The 21,689-nt window shown below is 42.1% G+C and overlaps 1 protein-coding gene across 3 annotated transcripts in view; it reads left to right on the top strand.

Moving 5' to 3' along the window:
* Nucleotides 1–13,848, top strand: part of TMEM63A (transmembrane protein 63A) — a 31,063-nt gene extending 17,215 nt beyond the window's left edge. For 2 of the 3 annotated variants that reach the window (XM_069852683.1, XM_069852684.1), the window contains exons 14-23: nucleotides 97–250; nucleotides 1,018–1,124; nucleotides 2,768–2,854; nucleotides 3,502–3,564; nucleotides 4,492–4,654; nucleotides 5,799–5,904; nucleotides 7,804–7,971; nucleotides 10,814–10,929; nucleotides 11,314–11,376; nucleotides 11,962–13,097. In XM_069852683.1, coding sequence (XP_069708784.1) covers nucleotides 97–250; nucleotides 1,018–1,124; nucleotides 2,768–2,854; nucleotides 3,502–3,564; nucleotides 4,492–4,654; nucleotides 5,799–5,904; nucleotides 7,804–7,971; nucleotides 10,814–10,929; nucleotides 11,314–11,376; nucleotides 11,962–12,132 — 1,198 coding nt within the window. In that variant the 3' untranslated portion in view covers nucleotides 12,133–13,097. Of the gene's footprint in view, nucleotides 1–96; nucleotides 251–1,017; nucleotides 1,125–2,767; nucleotides 2,855–3,501; nucleotides 3,565–4,491; nucleotides 4,655–5,798; nucleotides 5,905–7,803; nucleotides 7,972–10,813; nucleotides 10,930–11,313; nucleotides 11,377–11,961; nucleotides 13,098–13,431 lie in introns of those variants that run through there. The other variant, XM_069852685.1, reaches the window with a different exon arrangement.
* Nucleotides 13,849–21,689: the final 7,841 nt, after the last annotated feature.

Genomic DNA, 21,689 nt, shown 5'->3' with positions numbered 1-21,689 from the left:
AATTTGGAAAGAGCAGAGCCACCTGCTACTTGGCAGATAGTGTATATTTTTTAACAGTGAGTGCTTACCGCTCGTTTTTGTGTCCTTTTATTTCAGGAAAAATCTTTCAGTGCATGGACTGAAATGGTGGTTTAGATGGGCTTGCATTAATTTGCTTCTCTTTATTGTGCTGTTTTTTCTTACCACTCCTTCCATAATCATCTCAACCATGGACAAGTTCAATGTCACTAAACCTATTCACTACCTTAATGTGAGTATCACCATATGTTTGGAGATATAGCTGTGTGTCAGGCCAAGATGTTGGTAAACTGATAAGTGTAAAGTAAGACAATGAAACAATGTCTAAAAGCTAAATTCAGTTGAAATTCTCAGGACTGTTTTACATAACTGCTGTTTAAAAAGGCATGCATCCAGAATCAGGTCTCTAGTCCTCTTTTGTTTTTTGATAGTAGGCTGACACCATTTAATCTGAAACTTTGTATTATTCGGAATGTCTTATTTATTTGTAGTAAAAATTTGTATTCCAAATTAATGTAATTCTGAATTTTGTAATAAAATCCTTCACCAAAAATGGAATTTCAAGTCCAACTTGTATTTTAATTTTTATGATGAGAAAGGAGGAATTCAGATTTTAAACTCTCAAGTAAGATTCCATAGTTTCATTTTGCTTATTGGATTCAAAACTGGATGGCATATATATCTAGTCTAGTTTGCAGCTGAAGTCTCTTGCAAGCTGTTCATTTAACATACTTGGCCAAGCTAGTGTAAACTCCATTAAAACTGTTTTGATGGAATTAAACTTCACTTTCATGGAATTTTAATTCCCAATCCTGCCCTTGTTTTTTTTTATTTGCACATCAGTGCTGAGTACTCACTCATTTTAAGACGGTATCTGCATATAATTTCCACAGTCCAAACTGCTATAACTTCCAAGAAACCAAAATATTGCAGCCTCTGTTCTACCACAGCTGCATTAAAATGTTCTAAATACTTCTTCCTTTTTCCCCCCCATATTAGAACCCCATCGTCAGCCAGTTTTTCCCGACACTCTTGCTCTGGTCCTTCTCAGCATTGCTACCTACAATTGTGTATTACTCAACTTTGCTGGAGTCCCACTGGACAAAGTAAGAAAAGTTTTCTTCTGTTTTGGCCTTACCAGCTGAATAACTAAAATAAATGGAGAAAGTGCTTATCTTTCACAGAGCTCTTAGCAGGCCTCCTGTAGCAGAGAATGTCATGCTTTTTGTCTCTTTCTAATGTTTTAGCTAACACTTTGGAGTTGAAGTAATTTGTAATTAACATAGCAAGTGTTATCTGACCATACAGTTTGCTTATGCTTCTCCCCACACACCTCTTTATTATATATTTAATGACAACAAAAACGTATAAGCAGGCTCAGAGGGTGTAGCTTCAACAGGAGCGTGGGAGGTGCCTCTGATCCCATAATTAGGCTCACTCTTTGGGAGTATAGGAGGTATGGGTTTGGATCCCCTTCGGGCCAAGAGTGTTGAAGAATGCCAGAATCCCACTTCAACAGAAAGTGCATCCATCTTTTTGTTGTTTAGAGTGAAAAAACAGGGGATGTAACTTTTAGTGTATAACTTAGTTGCTGTTGGGTATTGTTAGTGGTGGTCTAAGAAGACCTATGGGACCAAGGCCTGGCAGATGTGTTGATGCAAGGTTTTCAGATATGACTGGTACACACCAGAGATACCAAGTACAGTGACATGTTGCTAACTTGGAGAACTCGGCACAGCTTTGTTTGGCATGCCGGATTTCACCCCTGGTTTACTGACAATCACATAAAAGCTGCACACTGAATCCCTGCTTCGCTCAACTTCATTCAGTCTTTTTCCGTAATACCTGTAGCCACTTTTTGATTTATGTTCTAACATCAAATTTTTTGGCCTTTTTATTTTTTTGTACTGTTCCCTTGTAAAAGACATCATGTCAGGAACATGCTGTTTATTCATCAAGTTTTATTCTTTGCAGCAACTCTTTTTTTTTTTTGATGGTTTCATGCTAGCCATGTGAACTTTGAGCCCTTCTCAGTCCAGAATAGTTTTCTAAAGTCAATAATGATCACAGATCTGATTTCAAGGCTTTGTATAGTTATACTGATATGTCCCACAGTGCCCAAGGAGTACATGATTCTATAATAAAACCTCTGTGGTTTTAATGTCCTATCACATATCCCCTTTAGCAGTCTGAATTGTTTATAGCAATTGCTCTAGTTTTCTAGCAACAGTGTTTTACTAGATGGATGTTCCTTCTGCTATAGTAGGGATATAGCATTATTAGTGTCATGTTCCCGAAGACTTGACACTTGGCAAGAACAGTCAAGTAGCTTATATAAGTCTCTGGTTTCTTGGCAGCAGTGCCCTTTTACAAACTGCCTAATCCCTCTTGGCATAACACTTGAAGAGCTGTTTGTTTACAAGCTGTTGTGAGATGTGAATATCACTGGATGAGACACCAGCTGTGATTGTTGCATATCCTCTTGATTTTGGTAGACTTGTAGTGATGCCAATCCAGAGTCTGGATTAATGTTCAGAAGTGTTTTCTTTGCCCAAGAAGATACTAAAAGCCTGCTTGGTCCAAATTTGTGACTGTCTCAAAGATGTTTGTTTTGTGAGTATCTTGTAGTGATGTGATATGGTAGGGGAAGCTGTAAGTCTGACAAGTACAGACATCATCTGGGCAAGATCCTTCATGTACAGAAATCTTTCATATGGATTCCTTACTCATTGACTTTTTATGTTGGTAGATCTGCAGAGAACAGAATAATGATGCATAAAGTCTACATATTTTTGATCTTCATGGTATTGATTCTGCCTTCCCTTGGTCTGACGAGGTAAAAAACCATAGTTTAACACAATAGTGTTTGAGTATTTTTATCATATGGTAACAACTTGCTCTTGTTTTCTAGTTGCTAGCTGAGGTACAGTTGATGTACCTGCACTCTCTAGTGTGTGTGGTTATATCCATTAGAAGTCAATGTTCATCTTTTGTCTAAGGACCTCACAGTTCTTAAAGTTTCCAAACACTGACTTTTCTTTTAGCAAAGAAATTTAATACCTTGTAAGATCAATGACTAATTGAAAGTTCCCCATACCCTCCATCATAGCCAAGAACCCAGTTTCCTGACTGTGTTTTATATTTCAATTATAATTGCCTATATAGTTTTCTTTTTACCTTTACAGTATTTGACAGTTTCCCTGGCTAATTCAATAAAATGAATTTGACCTATCTATATAATAACTGCTAAAAATGAATCATTAAAACTTTAGTATGAATTAGATGTTTCTGTTTTGTTTGATTCTGTATTTTTTTTCCTATTTCTGACTATCAGTAACTGTGATGAAGCTAAAGTAGTGAAGTAGTGTTCAGATCATTTGAGTAAATTCTGTCTGCTGTGCTAATCTGAACCACTTAGAAGAAGCAATTTTATACAGTATGAAGCTGTTGGAGACTGAATTACATTAACCGTCTTTCTTTCAGCCTTGATTTTTTTTTCCGTTGGCTATTTGACAGAGAATCATCTGATTCTGCAGTTAGGCTGGAGTAAGTACTACCAACTCTTTGCTAAAGGGTTATTTTTTTGCTCTTGTCTAGTCTTACTTGTTAGAATTTGCTTTTGGGAGTGGTACGCTGTGGGATGATGTTGAGCTTCAGAATAAAGGGAAGAGAATGTGAGTGGTTTTGCTATGAAGAAATCCCTACTTTTTTCCTGCTAGCTAATGTATGCACACATTCAATAAAGAGACAGTGATTTTCCCAAAACCTTACAAATTTTGTGGAAGACAAGAAAGGATAGGGTGATATAATGCGTGTGAAAGGGGACCAGAAAAATATGCTAAGGATTGTTGCGTGTCATGGACAGGGGATGTTCCCAGGGATTACAGTGAGACCAAATCGCTGCAGCAGTTCTCTTTCTGAAATCCAATGACTCTGGATTTTAAGAAACATGATCATTTTTACACCAGCATTGCAAGCTTGCAAGTACTGGTTATTATAAGCTCTTGTGACTGTGGCTGGAGGGAAAGAATAGAATGCAATTATTAGGACATAGGTTTCCAAATGCTGTTTCAAAATCAGTAGCAAGAAGACAATTAGGAGTTAGTAAGCTAGGAGAGAGAATTATTCTATTGCAGTCTTACCTCATCTTGTCTTGTGTTGCTGTTGCAGACATCTAGTGATGCTCTCGTCTGCTACCAGCCACCCTTCTGACTGCTGTATCTTTTTGTGAACGGTTTATTCCTCATCCAAACTGCAACTCAGGCAGGCTCTTACACTATACTACAGTTACTGCATTTATGGCCGTGTAGTTCTCTTTTTCAACAAGATTATTGGAAGTCTTCTAGCCACTTTGTATAGTGACTAGTGCTTATCCTTATGGTAGGAGATTTCCAAAGGCGATAGGGATCCATTCTGTACATAATATATCTGCTTGTCTGGTTTCCAGTCAGTGTCTGATGTCTTTCCTTGCAGATGTGTCTTCTTGCCTGACCAGGGAGCCTTCTTTGTGAACTACGTGATCGCCTCTGCTTTCATTGGCAACGGGATGGAGCTGCTGCGCCTGCCTGGCCTCATCCTTTACACCATACGTATGGTAATGGCGAAGTCCACAGCAGAAAGGAAAAATATTAAACAGGTATTAAAGCCTCTTCTTAGTAAGAGACAATTAATTGATTATTCCTTACCAGAAACAGTGGGAGCCTCTATCCTCCATACCATTAACTGTCATCTCCTGTCGCTTTTTTTTTTTGACCTTTGTTTCACTCATCCATGACAGGTTCATTTTCCCTTCATTTACAGCATAATTAACAAGGAGGTATTTGTTCAAGTCAGAGGTTGTAAAAAAATCAAAACCCAAGCTCTGAACTTCAGGTATGATTCATAGCTCCAAGTCAGAGATTTATGATTTGGATTTTATAGGATAATTCTAATTTTATCTTATGGTCTAAACTTCATTGTTTTAAAAAAAAAAATCATTTCTGTCTATGGTTAAGTTTCTTCTGTCAGTCCACAGGCATTTACAACTTGCTATAATTTGAACGTACACCTAGCAAAATGTACGCTTACTGTCTTTATTCCATTTTAAGAGGTGGACTTCCACTTCCAGATGATGTGTTGTCTTGCAGCTTGAAATTCCAGGTGTTACAAAGGGAAATTAAGCCTATATACAGCTGCCCCATTTTTCCCTCCCTCTTCCGTCCCTCCCTCTTCCGTCCCTCCCTCTTCCGTCCCTCCCTCTTCCGTCCCTCCCTCTTCCGTCCCTCCCTCTCAAAAGTAAATGTTTAAAAGAATCCCTTAGCTTATATATTAACCCTTACTCTGATTGAAATGATTTGTATTGATTTCCTGATCCCAAGTGGAAAAAGTAGGAATACTGACCACATCAAAGCTTTGATATCTTGAGCTTTCCCTACTGGGAAAATCGACACAAGAAACAGTACAGAATCAATGGAATCTGCAGTGAGATGAAGATTCTGAGTTTAGCACAATTATTTTCTGCCTTATGGTTTGAAGTAGTTGCTTCTTGTAGATGAAAACTGACTCTCGGGAATTACTTTAAGGCTATGAAAGAGGCAACATATTTTCTGTAAGTACAGGTGCTTAAAAGGCATAATACTTGATCTCCCTAATTACGTCATTAGTGCCTTTTAGTGAAATAACTGATCTCTCCTAGGGAGAGAATAAGAAAAGGTGAGTTGTTGTTTTAGTGAATCTTTTCTAAACTCCTGACCCACTCATATATGGTATGTGATTTTGGGATGTTTTGGTTTTGTTCCTAGCAACAAGCATTTGAATATGAATTTGGAGCAATGTATGCCTGGATGTTGTGTGTGTTCACTGTCATCATGGCCTATAGCATTACGTGTCCCATCATCGTCCCATTTGGTAAGTTTTTCGGTGAACTGTGGGCACTGTGTGGGCCAGAGAGGGGCATGCGAGAGGAGGGGGAGGTTTGGAAGGCCAAGTTCTGCATTCTTATTCCAGTTCAGATGCTGATAATCCTTAATAATGTGGTCCAATTTTCCTTCTCTTCTGGTGGAAAAACAGGGCAAAAGATGATGAAATACTTAGCTCTTGTACTGCCTTCAGAAGTTGAAAGTATTTCTAAGGTCTTTTAGACCCTTATTTTATTTTACTAGTTTGAGTGCAGTAGGTCTGATTAGTTAAGTGTAGGAGTTTTGGTAGGTCTGGTGATGAGGAGATTGTTTATCTCTGAGTTCTTGAGATCTGGTAAGAAGGTAGCTGTAGATGGTGCCCAGCCTGGAGTCCACCTTAAGCAGCCAAACTTAACTTGAGATGTTCTGATTGCTAAATCCTGTAGGCAGATTTGAAATAAATTCTGTCTTAAGTTTGACTGATACATGTAAAATGAAGCACAGAAGCGTGTTGATCCCATAGCAAGAGACTGGAAAACTGCCTGTCCTTTTCACTGCTGCAGCTCTTCTGCATTGCAAACCATTTATCTAGAATTCCACATCCTGAATGAGAACTAGAAAACGGGCTGTGGTTATCACTGCGCTACGGATAGTTGTATGCTCTGTGGTTCCAACCCCAGGGATGTGACCTAATGATATGCTGACTGCCATGCTGGGACTTGATCTTGGAGAACACCATAGCTGCTGTTTGACTGAAAAAGGAAATGCTGTGTACTCACTCGGGATAGATCTGGGTGGAGCACAGCTGCCCTGTGGGGTAGGTAGAGATGGAGTCCTACCGGACCCCGATGTCTCCAGATCTCCAAGTCACAGACCTCCTCTTTCTAGGAAGTTTCTTCTTAGTTGGTTTATCTCTGTCCCATGAACAAAGCTTAACAGTTAAGCATGAAGTTGCATATATATCTGGCTTTGACTACTTTCTTCTTCCTGTATCACCCATTAAATCCTGTGTGGGTGTGCAAGAAGTCTAGCAGTCTGCCTAGGAACTCATGGACAGTTGACCATCTTTAGTGACTGTGGCATGATCTATGCCTTATTTTATTGCACCTTTCATTCACAGAGATTCTGGACTGTCACAATAATTACATATAAAGAATCATTTCAGCAGCTGTAGGTATTTCCATTCTGGAAACCTGTTTATCAGGCATAATTAGTCCTACATCATTTTGTATAGTTGATATTTTCCTAATCCAAAATTTTAGAGTGCTAGACACAACATAATTAGCTAAACTAGATATTGTTCAGAACTGGTTTCAATCAGCAAGCTTATTATTGGGATAATATGGCCAATTTTTTGGAACAATGTACGTGATATTTATTTAGATTTTGTTTTGTATGCAGTTGTAAATATCCAAATGTGCTACTGAATAGAAGAGTTGCTGCAATTCATAGCTGTCATGGCAGTAACTGGCCTTTTTGGGGGATAAGAAATAGCTGGTTTGAAATCCAGTCATGAGTCAGTTGAAGGCTGAGAGGGAGGCATAAAGCCACTGTTAGACCTTTCTTCCTTACTAATGCGGTGCTGAAGTACTGAATCTTCCCTTCTGGCTTGGCATCGTGTGCCAGCATGAGGATGGAGCTCTGGGTTCTTTCTGAGAACAGGAATGGCACCACAAAGAAGTGTGTGGAGAGTGGGGGATGAGGAGACCCAGGGGTCTTGGGCTGTGGATGCAAGACCCTTAGGAGCAGACTGCTGTCACGCAGCTGTACCCCATTCATATTTGGGCTGTATCCACCACGGACACCTAGGATTTCAGTTGCTTGATTTGTGTAGAACTCCTCACAGGATTTCTGCTCCTTACCAAGTCTTCAAACAGCCTCTCCTTGGTTCTCCCTTGTTTCCTTCCAGGTTTAATATACATACTCCTGAAGCACATGGTTGACCGTTACAACCTTTACTATGCGTATCTCCCTGCCAAGCTGGAGAAGAAGATGCACTTTGCAGCTGTGAATCAGGCCCTTGCAGCTCCAATTCTCTGCCTTTTTTGGCTCTATTTTTTCTCATTTTTGCGGCTAGGTAAGTATTACCTTTTTCCACCTAGAAGCTGCTCCTGCCTCTCTTGCCAACTTGCCTAAATGAAACATGTGAAGTTTCATAGGCTTTGTGACTTTTCTTTTTGCTCCCATAAGTGGGAAATCATGGTGGTCACCTGTGGTGCTGAATTGTCATCATTGGCTGCTTATCCAAGTTTGCATAAGATGCTCTGATGGAGATGGTTGATATGTTACCTTAAGAATCTTAGCATGGAGCTGTATATTTCTTCATTTTACAGGAGATCATGTGTTCCATAAATCTGTAAAGTTTGAATTGGCCTGTTGGGCTGTGGACTGACAGACAGTAAAAAATCAGTAAATAAACCAAAAATCTATTCAGAATTAGCTCTTTCTAATAAGATGATCTCTGGCTTCACTACCTGCGTTTATGTAGTCTATGCATAATTTGTCTGAGTGAATTGGTTTTGCCCTTGTTTTTGTAGGATGGATGGCATGAGAGCTGAGGAAGAAAACAGTAACTGAGAAGGAAACAGATGGCACCAGTAGAGCCTATCACCTACTGTATGCAGTCATGTGATATTTCTGTCTTTGCAACCAGGAAGACCAACAGATCTGTGTTCCCTACAACAACAACAGAATTTCTAGAGCGTGTTTTAGAAAACTCAATTCTAAACACACAGTAATTGATGTGTCTGTTTAATTATTGTGAAGGAAACCCTGGTGTAGTGAAAACCAAATCTTTATAATAGCGTTGTCTTGTTTTACATCCATGGTAAACCCATCATTTGTCATGGAACTTGGTAATGGAAAACAGACTGGATTATCATGTTTGGCTTGGTCAGTACACAGGATCCTGTTTATGGGATGCTGGTCAGTGATTTGTCAGTGCACAGGGCAGTCTAGCCAAGCGATATGAGTCTGAGAGGCAGGAACTTGGGATTTTTATTTCATTGCCATAGATTTCGTTGCTGCTTCTTGGGCTAAAGAGAAGGAAGGAGAGGGGAGAGTGCTCTGCTTCCTTATCTGCAAAATAAATCAGTTTATGGTGTGTAAAGCTTAATCATTGATTTATATAGCTTGCCTGGTGCAGGTATTTCATCCTGGTTGCACAGTACGTGGTCATGCTGCTTTCTTCCTCATATTAATGTAAGGCTTAAAGGATTTCTATGCCACTTCTCAGGCAGGATGCAATATCATTTGACTGCATACAGTAGGTGATAGGCTGTACTGGTGCCATCTGTTTCCTTCTCAGTTGCTGTTTTCTTCCTCAGCTCTCATGCCATCCATCCTACAAAAGCACCACTGGGCATCTTGCAACAGAGGCGGCAATGGTACTCTCTGTAGCTCAACTCATCTCCTGGCATGGTCACTTCAGTCCCTTATTCTCTAGAGCTATTGGTAGGGAGGAGTGCTGAGACCACAAGGCAGGGAAAACTGGTTTTTGGAGATTTCTTCTTCCCTGATCTCTGCTGTTTGCCTTGTGGTTCACACGTTGGCTTTGGTTGTAGACATGCCTCACCATTGTTAAAACTGATGTAACCTTCATTTATAAAAACAGCCTCCTCTAAAGGACACTCCAGAGTTGTTTTCACTTCCCTTTTTGGTTTAAACAGTAACATGTTTTGCGGGTTTTGTATATGTGTGTGTGTTTTGTGGTTCCCCCTCCCCTGTACAGAGTTTCTGTAACCTGCTAAAAAGTAATACTTGTCTGTTCTCTGACACTGCATATGCTGGGGTTACTACAAAACTGTTTGAGGGCTGGTGTTACTTCTTTTGACTAAAGAAGCTTGGAAATGGCTATTTGAGGGTGGGTGGGTGTATGTTTCGTAATATCTTATTCAAGTCATCTTTGCCACAAAATGAGGTTATTTTCTTCAGAAATTGAGAGATACCCTGATGGACCTGAAAAAGAATAAGTCACTGTAATCATTGTAACATTTTCCATAATAGAAGCTGCTACCATGTCCTTTCCTGTAGTTTCTCTCTCTCTCCTTCTCTTTCTGTCTCTGCAGAAAAACTTACCTTTCAGCCTAGTTCATATTTACTGTTTCTTCTCGTTCCTTTTCCTTGGATTCCTCCCAGTTCAGTCTATTGTCTTATCATGGTGTCCTACACCAACAAGGCTGCTCAAGATGAAGGTTCAGTAGCACCAAATTATTTTGTATAGGTACCAAAGACTTGCTTTTCTTTTTTTCATTTTAATCCTTCACGTATTTTGTGACAGCATCACACTATGGGGTGCTTTCCAGCTAGTAATCATCAGTTGTGTTCTGCAGTGCTTATCCCTCATATCTACTTTTAATTTTTCTTTCCAAATCATACTTACTTATACTTTTCTACAGACACTTTCATCTTACTGTTAGCTTTGGTTTTTGGTTTTTTTTTTAATTTGAATGAGGGGTGGGACTGTTGACTCTGACGGTAATTTTGGTGGATTTTTTCCTATTATTTTTTCCTTTGGGTTGTTTTAAAGACATCTAGTTTGGTGCTATTGTCATAGTTAATAAATAGACTCTGTTATTGCATTTCACAGATCATTAATGAAAATATTTTAGAAGTGGGTCCAGAATAAATGACTGAGGGAGGAGGAGAAGAATGGCTCTGAGTCTTTTTTGGCATTCAAACGTTGCAGCTTGGGCTTTAAGGAAGCTGGGGAAACAGCTTGCTCAGCAATCTCACCAGACAACAAGCTTTGTTCACAATGAGGTTCTCCTGCTTGTGGATGGAAGTGGTGTGCCCAGTCCTCTAAGGAAAAAAGAAAAACAAACAAGGCTTCTGAAAATGGGAAAGATAAAGTTTTGTTTGGTTTTTGTTGTTTCTCCTGCTGTGTGTATTTATATTGTATTCTCTGGGTATTTTTCTAGGCTTTAAAGCACCTACAACCATGTTTACCTTCCTAGTTGTCAACATCACAATTGTTATTTGCTTGGCTTATACTTGTTTTGGCTGTTTCAAGTACCTGAGCCCACTGAATTACAAGGTAAGTGATTGAAACTGCATGTGTTTCAACATCTCCCTACGTGCTTGATGTAGCAGAAGCTATTCCTGCTGGGTTATTTGTGCCTTCTCACTAGCAGTGTCTGTCCACAGACAGTCTGTTCATTCTGGTAAGGTGGCTAAAGGGGGTGACAGTGGAGGCAGGCTGCTTGGCACAGAGCAAAGTCTGGCAGTGTTAGCAGGAACTGAATTTGAGAGGAAAGAGCAGTATGGAAGAAGTATGCAAAAAGGATTGAAAGGGAGAGTACCACCACTGCATAGAGATCGCTCTGTTCAGGTTTTCAGGTACTTACAACCTCTGTATGTTGTTTTGACTTACCCATTTTATATTCTCTCTCTTCCTTTCCCCACCTGTTACTGGTTACAGATAGAAGATGTGCAAGGTGAAAGAGGAAACGACACAGATGTACCAACCATCCCAACATCTTCTGTAAGAAGTTAAGAGTTACTAATATTCTCTTAGATTTCCTAGAGAAGCTTAATTTCTTGCCCTGCTTATGAAAAAGTTTGTGTGTAGGATGCATCAGTCTGAATGGACTGTGGGAATTCCCATACGTGTGTAGGACCAGACAGTTCTGCGGCGAGGCTCCTTGACTGCTCTCAAATGGTGTTCCAGAAGTACCTTCAGCTCATATTTTAGGAGTAGTTGAGACATGTTACTTCTAGCAGCTCTGCGTGCTGTGTTCTGGGCCTTATGCTAGACAGATCCTCACATCTGTACAACTGCCAAATGCAGTCAGTTGCCACTGCTTTGTGACTTGGAAAGTTGCCACGTGTAACAGATCTTACCTCCCATATCACTAAAAAGGATGTAGGACTGAGGTAGAACTAGAGGTCTTTCTGCCACAGTCTGCACGTGCAGGTGAGCGGTGCACCGGGAAGCCTCTGTTACTGTGCGGAAGTGTGAGGAACGGGAAATGGATAAAGAGTGGTAAGGGGAAAAATTATCCTGGGTGAATTATCCCAATGTTATATTTTGAGGACCTGGTCAAATCCTTAACACTTGTGATTTCAGATGTACGTCCCCAGAGTTTTGCATCCTCGTGCTACAGAAAGGACGATGCTTGCCCATAAGGAGCAGCAATCATATGGCTCCATGGACAACACTAGTCCGCAGGGAGAAGAAATTGTAAGCTATTCTGCTGGACCTGCAATTACTGAGCAGGCATCGAGAGGTTCGCTTTGAATGCCAAGGACTAACACAAGGTGGAGCACTTGATCCATTAGGAGAACTAATTCCTCACCGTCACCTACTAAGTGTTCTGTTTTATTTACGTACTCCTGCTTACAGAAGATGTACAGAAATAATTAATTTTGTGGTCCGCAACTGTGCTTGGAAATTGAAAAGCAGATGCCGTGAGGCTGCTTGTTTTCTGGGTTGTCGACACACATTTTGAAACAAACATGTTTAACACAGCGATGCCGATTCTCAGGGACTTATGCTATCTCTTCACTTGCCTTATGAAAATAACTGATGCTGCACACAGATAAGTGATCACCAAAGCAAATGAAGCTATTACAGCTGTCATTTATTTATTCAAAATAATGTTTGCTTTTTTTAAAAAAAAAAAACAAAAACAAACCCCCAGCCTTTAGTATTTATAAACCTCTTGGGATGTGTTAAATCTGAGGCAATGTCACTTCTGGTGAAAATGCTGTTTATGTGGGTGCTGGGATGGTGTGTGGGAATCTCTCTTCTCATCACCGATAGGAGTCAGTGTAGACTTGACCGTGGTACTTTGTTCCTTGAACGAGATGAGGGAGTTACTGTGCACTTGGGTACTAAAAAGTACCAAAACAATAAGACTAGTGTAAAGAAGGTAGTGATTTATCTCATACTGGTTTTATATATATATTTTTTTTTTTTTTTGGAGAGCATTTAGGTTGTTAGTTTCTGTTCATTATTTTTAAGGGACTTCCACAATGAAAGTTCACCTGCTAACAATAAAGGATGTAAACATTTTATCTTTCTTTTAATCTTGGGTCAAAATGACAGATCTCTGGGTTTTCTCTATGGTGTCAATTATATAAGCTGTTAAGATACTAAGTTTTTAAATTATGTAGTAGGCGCCAATTTATTCCAAAGTGCAATGCGTCAAAGTGTAACTAAAATCACAGAGCAATAAAACACTGAGATCAGAGAAATTTCAAGCTGTCTTGACTGATGTGGTTTTTTATTTGTGTATTGAAATGGTTCTTTTGCAAGCTGCCTCACAGCATGATCCATGTCATGAACTGTTTATAAGAGCACTATCACGAGGCTTGGAATGGCAGTATGTCCCATGAGAGATTTGACTGCTTTTAAATTTCTCTAGGGGATGAATCTTGGCAACCTTTGGGTAGGAGAAGATTTTGGCCCTCCCAAGCCCTCTGTTTGCCTGCTCATCATTAAGCTGTTAGCTCCTGAACTTGACTTTTATCATGTCTGTGAAGCAGCAGTCTCTTGAGATGCAGTAGAATTTGTGCCATAAATAACTGTGTGCAGATGTTCAGTGTCTTGCAGGACTGCCTCCAACTTCCCAAGGCCAGCACTCAGGATGAAGGCCGAGAAGACCTGCCCTGCTGCAAGAAGGACCCTGCAGAGCTTTGATAACCCTGGTGACAAGACCACCTTGTTAGCTTAAGGTACATGTGACTCCTGGCTCTTAAAAGGCAAGCGAGAAGCCTTGTCTAGTGAAGGGGCATGGATTTGTGTCCGACTTCTTTATGCTATCACTTCAGTGTTGCAGTTTAGTCAGGGGGATGTGGGAGGGGTGCGTGTTTGATTTTAGCCATTGTGGCATTACTGCAGGTGGTACAGACACTGAATAGTGTGGGGGTTCTTTTAGCAATCACATTATTACCAGAGGTGGTGTGAACCCTGGATACAAACTGCCATTTAAGATTGGTATTCAAGAAGGAAAAAGAAAACAAACAGACTCCGCATTTTCCACTTGTCTCTGAGTCGCTCATACAGCTGTCAGGACAGAGGGAGGAGATGGAGCCTGTTCTATTAATTGGAACAGTCACAGACTTCTGATCCAACTCCTTGCTAGCTACAGTACCCACCTCATACAGGTGACTGCAGAAGCAGTGGACACTTAGGAGTACACTAACCGAGGAATCAAATAAATGATTCAGCTACCACTCTTGACCTGTTTACAGTGCTGGTTCTGGGAGAGTTTTATGCTGTGTAGTATAACTTCCTTTATTGAACAAGTCATTTTTGATATTCACTGTGAGGTTCTTTTTGTCATATTAAGGACAAAACCTCTTGGTGATTGGATTTCCTTTTTGTGCTTGGAGGGCTGCTGAACCTTGGTAACTAACACCTTGTGGCTAGCACAGCTTCAGTACAGACAGGGCAAGCTCTCCCGTGAACTTCCTACCTCCAGCCATGCTTGCGTGCTTCGGATACAGAGTATGGAAAACCTACTAGCTAATAGAAAGTTGCATCTTGCTAAGCAGTCATTGCTGGCGTTTGAGGAACCGGCCCTGTAGCGATTAAGGCACGGACCTCGTCAATGGGGGCGACAATTGAGATCAACTTTATTTAGAGAATGCAAACCTTATATAGTGCCTCTGTATCCAGTAACAGCTATCCCAGTGAATTTTCACCTGTGAGAATCCCACAGTGCAGCGACAGAGTGCAACCCCCCCTGTTTCCCGCAGATGTGCCCTTATCTTCATGTTTTCCGCCTAGTGCATTCCTCTCCTATTAACCCACGGGTCTTAATAAAGATTCCAAGGTCTCAACAAGCTAGCAAGCATGAGGACATTGGCCATTTGCTCCATGCTTGCTGCTAATATTGCAGGTACAGCAAGGCATTGGCCACTTGCCCCAGCACACTCGCAATATTGGAATCTTTATGCCCACACGACCCATCTATCTGACTGGGGAACCACCTGCATATTTCACTTGTCATGTAGCAGCCGTTCTTGTTTGTCACTGTGCTTTGTTGCAGTTACACTCATAGAAACGTCTGTGATATTAGGACATTCATTAGTCTGAGTAATGGTTGGGATCACCTATTGGTAAATTATCACAAGACCTCCATGTAACACCACGCACAAGTTGAAGGCTGATTTATCAGCTTTGCTATGTTGTGCTTGCTTCCCAAGTATCTTTTGGGTCTCTCTCTGAGAGCTGGAAGTAATTAGGAAACTGCATTGGCTCCAATTCGTTCTCTCATGCTGGTGGATATCTCTGAGGAGATAAAATTAGATCAGCCGGAGAAACTCTTTGCATTCCTTGCTGAGCCTTAGAGAAAAATCTGTGGGATGGAAGCCTCGACAAATGCAGATATTGGCTGCACTGTATTTGAAATTCATATTTAAAGCCATTGCACATTCTTTACTGTTCTTTTTATAAATCTTCTGGCAGGAAGCCTAAGCAAATGGCCCAGCTGGAGTTACTGACTGTAGCTCCCAGAAGCCGTATTTGTGGAGATCCAGCGCCTGCTGCTTGCCTTGCATTGCTCAGTTGGAACAACTCCCCCAGCCTTGATCCTTGTGAAGCCCTGATGTGTTCTAGCAGCTGCCACGAGCAGTGCTCCTGTGGAACGTGAATACTGGCCCTTCAGTGTGATCTGCGATGGGATTCACTGTGACACAACTGAGAGGACAACCTCTGAAGAGTTGAACAACGGAACCCATTTGATATTGTTCGGTACACTTCTGCAAAGGCTTCACTGTAGCATTGTCTTCACTACAGAAGAAAATCATCAATATGTTGTGCTGAGACACCCAAAACCTTGGCTTGTGTAGATACACCCAGCTCTCTGCCAGTTAGTTCTCTAAGTGTGCCCAGACTGGTTTGCCTCCTATCCTACCTCAGCACATCCTCGACACCCAAATGAGGATTGTGGCTTTTCATTTGCATTAGGTGCACACGTTTCTGCCTTGTCTTCTGTTGTGCTTTTCTGATGTCCTGAGCCAAAAGCACTTCTCAATGCTTTGGTGTGGCACTAGACCGCATTCTTTCTCTCTCATTACAGAAATTTGTCTCCCAGAGCTACCTACCCACAGGTGGAAGCAGCACAACTGAAAGCTTTCTCAGGTGTCATCTGCAGGTAGTTTGTTCTTTAGTGTTTGGAAGCCTTTTACTGTTGTGCTTTTCAAGAGTGAGCTTGGCCTACAAGGAGCACGTTGGAGCTGTTCTGGTTCTTGGCAAAAATAAGGCGAGAAGCACAGGAAGATTCAGAGAGCAGGCGGCCTTTTTCTGTCACTAGCACAAACCTAAGCCTTATTGAGTACAAACAAAAGGCACGCTTCATTGTCTCTGAACTGCAACAACACAAGGGAAGACATGGTTTTAATTCCAAATGATGGCCATAACTTTTAAAGAAGACATATGTCTTATTTTCTTAATGTGGTCTTGCAAATTCTGTCTCTGTCTAACCTAGACAAGACTTCTCGACTGATTCTGCTTGTCGCCTGTCTGTAACAGCTGCTAATGCCTTTTGCAGAGGTACAAAACCTGTTTTTTTCGGAGGACAGCTGCCTGACAGATCAAAACAGCAAGGAAATGACCAACAGCAGAGACAATGAAGACTGGGTCACTAGAACAGAATGTTCTTCCCTCTAAATTCTTGGTTCTTAGGTTATCTCCTGGCCCTGGCTGTTTTTCTGACATCCTGTTGGTTAGGCTGTAGGGTCTCAGCTGCAGTAAGTGCAGCATCCCTGTTGTTGTCTGTTCAAACAGCGCTTGTGGGTTATCTTTGTTTGTCGTCAGCAGTGCCCGTGAGCATTTGTTGTTTGGAGAGAGTGTGTATCAAGATCAGATGTCTTTCTACTGCATGTATCATAATTAGCTTTTAATTCTTAGGATGGAATGAGGAATGTGGCCCCATGGGTTAGCTGGTGTGGTATACAAACCTGCTTCTCCCTACTCAGAGGGCCTCCATTGCTGATCTCTTCCAACTGGGAGTCCACAGTCTCCATTGAAGGGGTGACTCTGGACTCCTGGTTGCTTTCATGGAGAGGCATTTGTTTCCTTCATAGCGGCTTGTTTGCTGCCATCCTGGGTAAGCTCTGGTGTAACGTGTACCCGACGCAGTGTATCCACGTCAGTGCCACTATGCAAACACAGGCAGGATGGGGAATAAACTAGAGGAGTTAGAGAAGTGCATGTGATGGCAGGGCTGTGGTCTCAGTGGCATCATGGAGACACGGTGAGCTGGATCCTATGTCTGGAGTGCTGGGTTACAAGCTCTTCAGGAAGCACAGGCAAGGGAGATGAGGAGGGTGTGTTACCCTCTATGTCAATTACCAGCTGGAGTGCAGGGAGCTCCACCTGGGGATGGATGAGGAGCAGGCAAAGCTCTTGTGGGACAGGATTAAAGGGAGGGCAGGGACAGGTGATGTTATAATGGGGGTCTGCTACAGCCCATGGGACCAGGAAGAGTGAGCGGATGTGGCCCTTTATAGACAGAGGGGCACAGCCTTGCATTTGTAAGGTCTGGACCTCAGGGGGGACTTAACCACCCTGGTATCTGTTGGAGGGACAACACAGCAGGGCACAAGCAATCCAGGAGGTTCCTGGAATGCATTGTTGATAACTTCATTTTCCAAGTGATAGAAGAGCCAACAAGGAGAGGTGCTATGCTGGACCTTGTTTTCACCAATGGGGAAAGGCTGGTGGAAAATGTGAAGCTCAGGGGTAGCCTTGGCTGCAGTGACCATGGAGCTCAAGATCCTTCGGGCAGCGAGGAGCTTGCACAGCAACTCACTACGCTGGGCTTGAGGAGAGCAGACTTGGGCCTTTCCAGGGATCTGCTCAGTATGGGACCATGAATGTGGGTCCTCTCCAGAAGAAAATGGGAGCTCTAGTTACCCAGGATATGGGGAAGCTTCCTATTAGGAAGAAACTTTTTACTGTGAGGGTGGTGAGGCACTGGAGAAGTTGTCCAGAGAAGGTGTGGATGCCTCATCCCTGGAGGAATCCAAGCTCAGATTGGATGAGGCTTCGAGCAACCTGGTCTGGTGGAAGGTGTCCCTGCCCATGGCAGCAGGGTTGGAACTGGGTGATCTTCAAGGTCCTTTCCAACCCAAACCATTCTATGATTTTATGACTACAGCTGTTGACATCTTGCCAGGATCTCATCTCTGCTGAGAGTGCACCTAATAATCTTTCAACTTCCTCCAGTGGAGGAAAGTCTAAGTTATCTAATGGATAACTAGGAATGAAGCATCATGTGGTGGATCATGCTGAGAAAGAAAGATGGGATATTTACCAGGAAGCCAGTATCAGCAGGACAGGCAAAAGCTGGTTTTGCTTTGGATGTCGAGTGGATACCAGTGGGGATAAATACCAGGGACTGGGAGGAATTTCAGAGCTGAGTGTACCGTTTCTCACCAGCCTCAGGGTCTGCCCCCACCCTGGGCCCAACGCAGGCTGAGCTGCTGTTGTGAGGGTCAGACAGCTGGGCTGCCAGCACAGTCAAGAGCTCCTGCTCTGCCTGGGGGCCAGGGCACTTTGCTGGTGGGATGCTGGGCCCCAGGCAGCTGCTGGGGCAGGCAGCATAGGCAAGGTGAAGCAGCCTGTTTCCCTCCTTACATCTCTTTTGTGTTGTTGAAAGAGTCTTGACTCAGTCTTCACATAGACTTGAGTTTGTTATGTTGGTTCCTTTGATTCAGTAGCTGGGATGTTGAGTGTAGTTTTGTCTTCCAATTCTGTTCACCTTTTCTCTGTACCGTACTCCCTCTGCACTGGTATCTACAGTGGTTTGAACCATTGCTGCAAAGGGGGATTAGCCTTCATTTAAGAAGATGGAAACCCATCACTTAAATCACGTTTATCGTTCATCCTATCCTCAAAACTGCGGGTGTTCAGTTATTAAACACGGGGAGATCATGAGCATCCTTCTTAGCATTTTAAAATCCAATCAGGAAGGTATTTTGAGGACTGAAATTTGGATTACATCTAGCAAGGGGAAAGAGCTGTCACTTAGCGCAGATCTGTTTATAAACACTGCTCTCCAAAAGACAACTGACAATTGTAATGGGGCTAATTCTTCTAGCAGCATTGGCATAACACCGTCAGGGCTGTCTGGCACTGTACAGGAAACTTCTTCCACGAAAGAACTAATCCTAAGCAAGGCTGTTTTAGTGTGAGTTATGTTGCTTGAAGTGCTATTACAGTGAGTAAAACAAGTGGCATCGTTCCTCAGTGTTTTAAAATAAGCTGCAATTGATATGGATTTATTCCTTGCCTCTTCCCACAGTATCCAAAAGGATCTTTCATTCTTCTTCCAGACAAAAATGTATCTTCATTTAATGCATATTATCTATTGCACTTGCTGTGAAATACAATGTACATTTGATTGTCTGGCTTGAACGGATCAATTCCTGCCCCCAGGCAATTCTTGCTGACTCAAGGTGATGAATAGTGCCCTTACAGATCTAGTTCTAACTGTGAGGCTGGATTCTGCTTTTCACTCGATGATGGTTTAACTTGCTTTTTCATATGAATGTGTGATGCAGGGGCAGGGTGTAAGGTCTGTTTACGTTCAATGGCACCTTAATGGTCCTGGACCTCTTGTCCAGACACTTCATGGGCTGTAACAGGCTAATTAAAAAGCAAAGTCTAGGTCAGCTACTTCTGGTCTCATTGTGGGATAAATGCATTTGGAGAAACATGAGGAGGAATGGCTTTTAGGAGAGCAATTTATTTCAGCAGAGACTTTGGGACAACTTTGGTCCAGAAATGGAAGCTTCACCAAAAAATGGCTGTGGAGCAAACCAAAATGTTTTGAGCACCAGGATGTCACTAGATTCTATGATTCTCCTGAAGGCTGTAGCTACTCTTTCAAAGAGCCTTATTCCTAAGAAACAGCTCATCCAGCCCAACAGTAGCCAGCGCCTTTGGCCTTGTTAGGGGGAAACTTGACGTACTCAGCTGGCTCATTTTAAATAAGAACAAGTGAAACAGAGCAGGGAGTCCTTTCTTGCAATAATCTGATATGCATTTACTTGCTAACAGAAATGTTAAAACTATTTCTGATTACCTGACTGGCTTCCGCATGACTGATTGCAGTGCTTTACTAAATAATTGCCCATTAGCCAACAGCAGAGTGTATCAGAAGTCTGGATTCACTCAAGGTGGTTATCAAATCCAAATCTCAGGCCCATGGGAGAGTTACTATCCCCGGCAGGAAGAGATGTAGAGACTATCAGTAGCCCACAAACACTTCATTAGTGTTAAACCTTGCTCTACATGCAGTGGGACTGGCTGTGTTTTGGTAAAGCAAGATGATTGTTTGGAAAAAGGGGAGGGGAATTGATGGAAGACTTCACAGCTGGCACATAGATGAATTTTGTATTCTTTCATATTGTCATGGTGTTTCACTAAATCTTTGTACCTAAGATTAGAAAAGTAAGTGATAAAAACCAGCTGCTGATAGCTGTGAGCTTAAGCTTTCAGAAGCGTAACATCAGAACTCAGAACAACCTTTGCTATATAACAGGCGCTTAATTATAATTTTTAAGCTTCTAAAGTCTGAACCTTTTACATCCAGACTTTTTTCTCTGTCAGACAGTAGCTAATCAGACTCATTTTTGTGCTGAATTCAGTGTCTTGGTGCCTATCTTCGACACTCAGTAAAACTGACAGTGTGGACAGCTCGTGTTTGTAGTAGGCTGAATGGACGTACCTGGTGTGCAGAGCAGGCCAAGGATGTGCTTGCTTACTGCCTGTGTTCATTATCATTGTCTCAAGTTGCCGAGCACTGTGAGGCATATTTAAAAAGAGAAAGCTTCTACAGGTGGGAATTTTTTTTTTTTTTTGTCCAGCTCTTTATTGGTGGCTGGGCCTGGATGAGCTGCTGTAACATAAGATCACAACAGAGAGTTGTGTTGTGCCTCCTTTCATCAAGGCTGGGCCCCTTCAAGCAGATCTGCTCCAGAAGGGGGAGAGAAAATACTTTGAGCCTTCTGTTCACATCTGAAAATCGGTTTGGCAGGTATCATATAGCAGACTTCCTTCCCACTTTCTCTGGGCTGTGACTGAGCAGTCCCTGGGAAGTATTCATTTATATCAGTATGTGGCAGCGCTCCCTCGTGCCACAGCAGATGTCTGCAAGTGCATTAGGGTGGGAAAAGACAATCTTTAGCTCTGAGATGCAAGGCCATGCATGGGACAGAAATAAGGGAAAAACAAATGGCCAGAGATTGAGACTTGTGTGAGAGGGAGCACAGTCGTGCCTGTAACAGCTGTTGTTGTCAGAGGAGAGCCGATTCCCCCTGAATAAGCAACCTTTTTTGAATATACTGAATCTGAAATAAGTTTGGGAATAGTCTTCTCTGAGAAGAGTCTATTGTAGATAAAGTGGATGATTCTGTATTTTTTCCTGAACCACGCAATGTTTTGCAAATGGGAACGCAAGTTTTGCCTGATGGAAGTATTTACAAGTAAATGTAGAATTAACGCTCACTACTAATCTGGAAGCAGTCAGCTGTCTTAAAGAATTCAAGTACAGCTTGAAGATCAAAGGCAGCACTGCAGACAAACCTCAGGGAGAGAGACCTGACTGCTACTGCACCTTCCTCTACTGGCATAAGGGTGCAGAAGCACAGAAGGCAGAGGTAATGTAGCAAGAAGTCTCAGCTCTGATCCAGGCTGTTTCATAACCCATCTGCCCTAATGATTTTCTGTCATGGCGTATCAGCTGCCTTTGAGCACCAGGATTCAAATGTGCCCAGCAGAAGTGCTGACTTCCCTTCTGTGGAACAAATTACTTGGTATTCTGGAGTCTGAAGCCCTGT

This window comes from Phaenicophaeus curvirostris, chromosome 2, assembly GCF_032191515.1.
Source record: "Phaenicophaeus curvirostris isolate KB17595 chromosome 2, BPBGC_Pcur_1.0, whole genome shotgun sequence".
Lineage (NCBI taxonomy): Eukaryota > Metazoa > Chordata > Aves > Cuculiformes > Cuculidae > Phaenicophaeus > Phaenicophaeus curvirostris.
The sequence above is the reverse complement of the archived record's forward strand: the minus strand, read 5'-3'. Positions and strand labels throughout refer to the sequence as shown.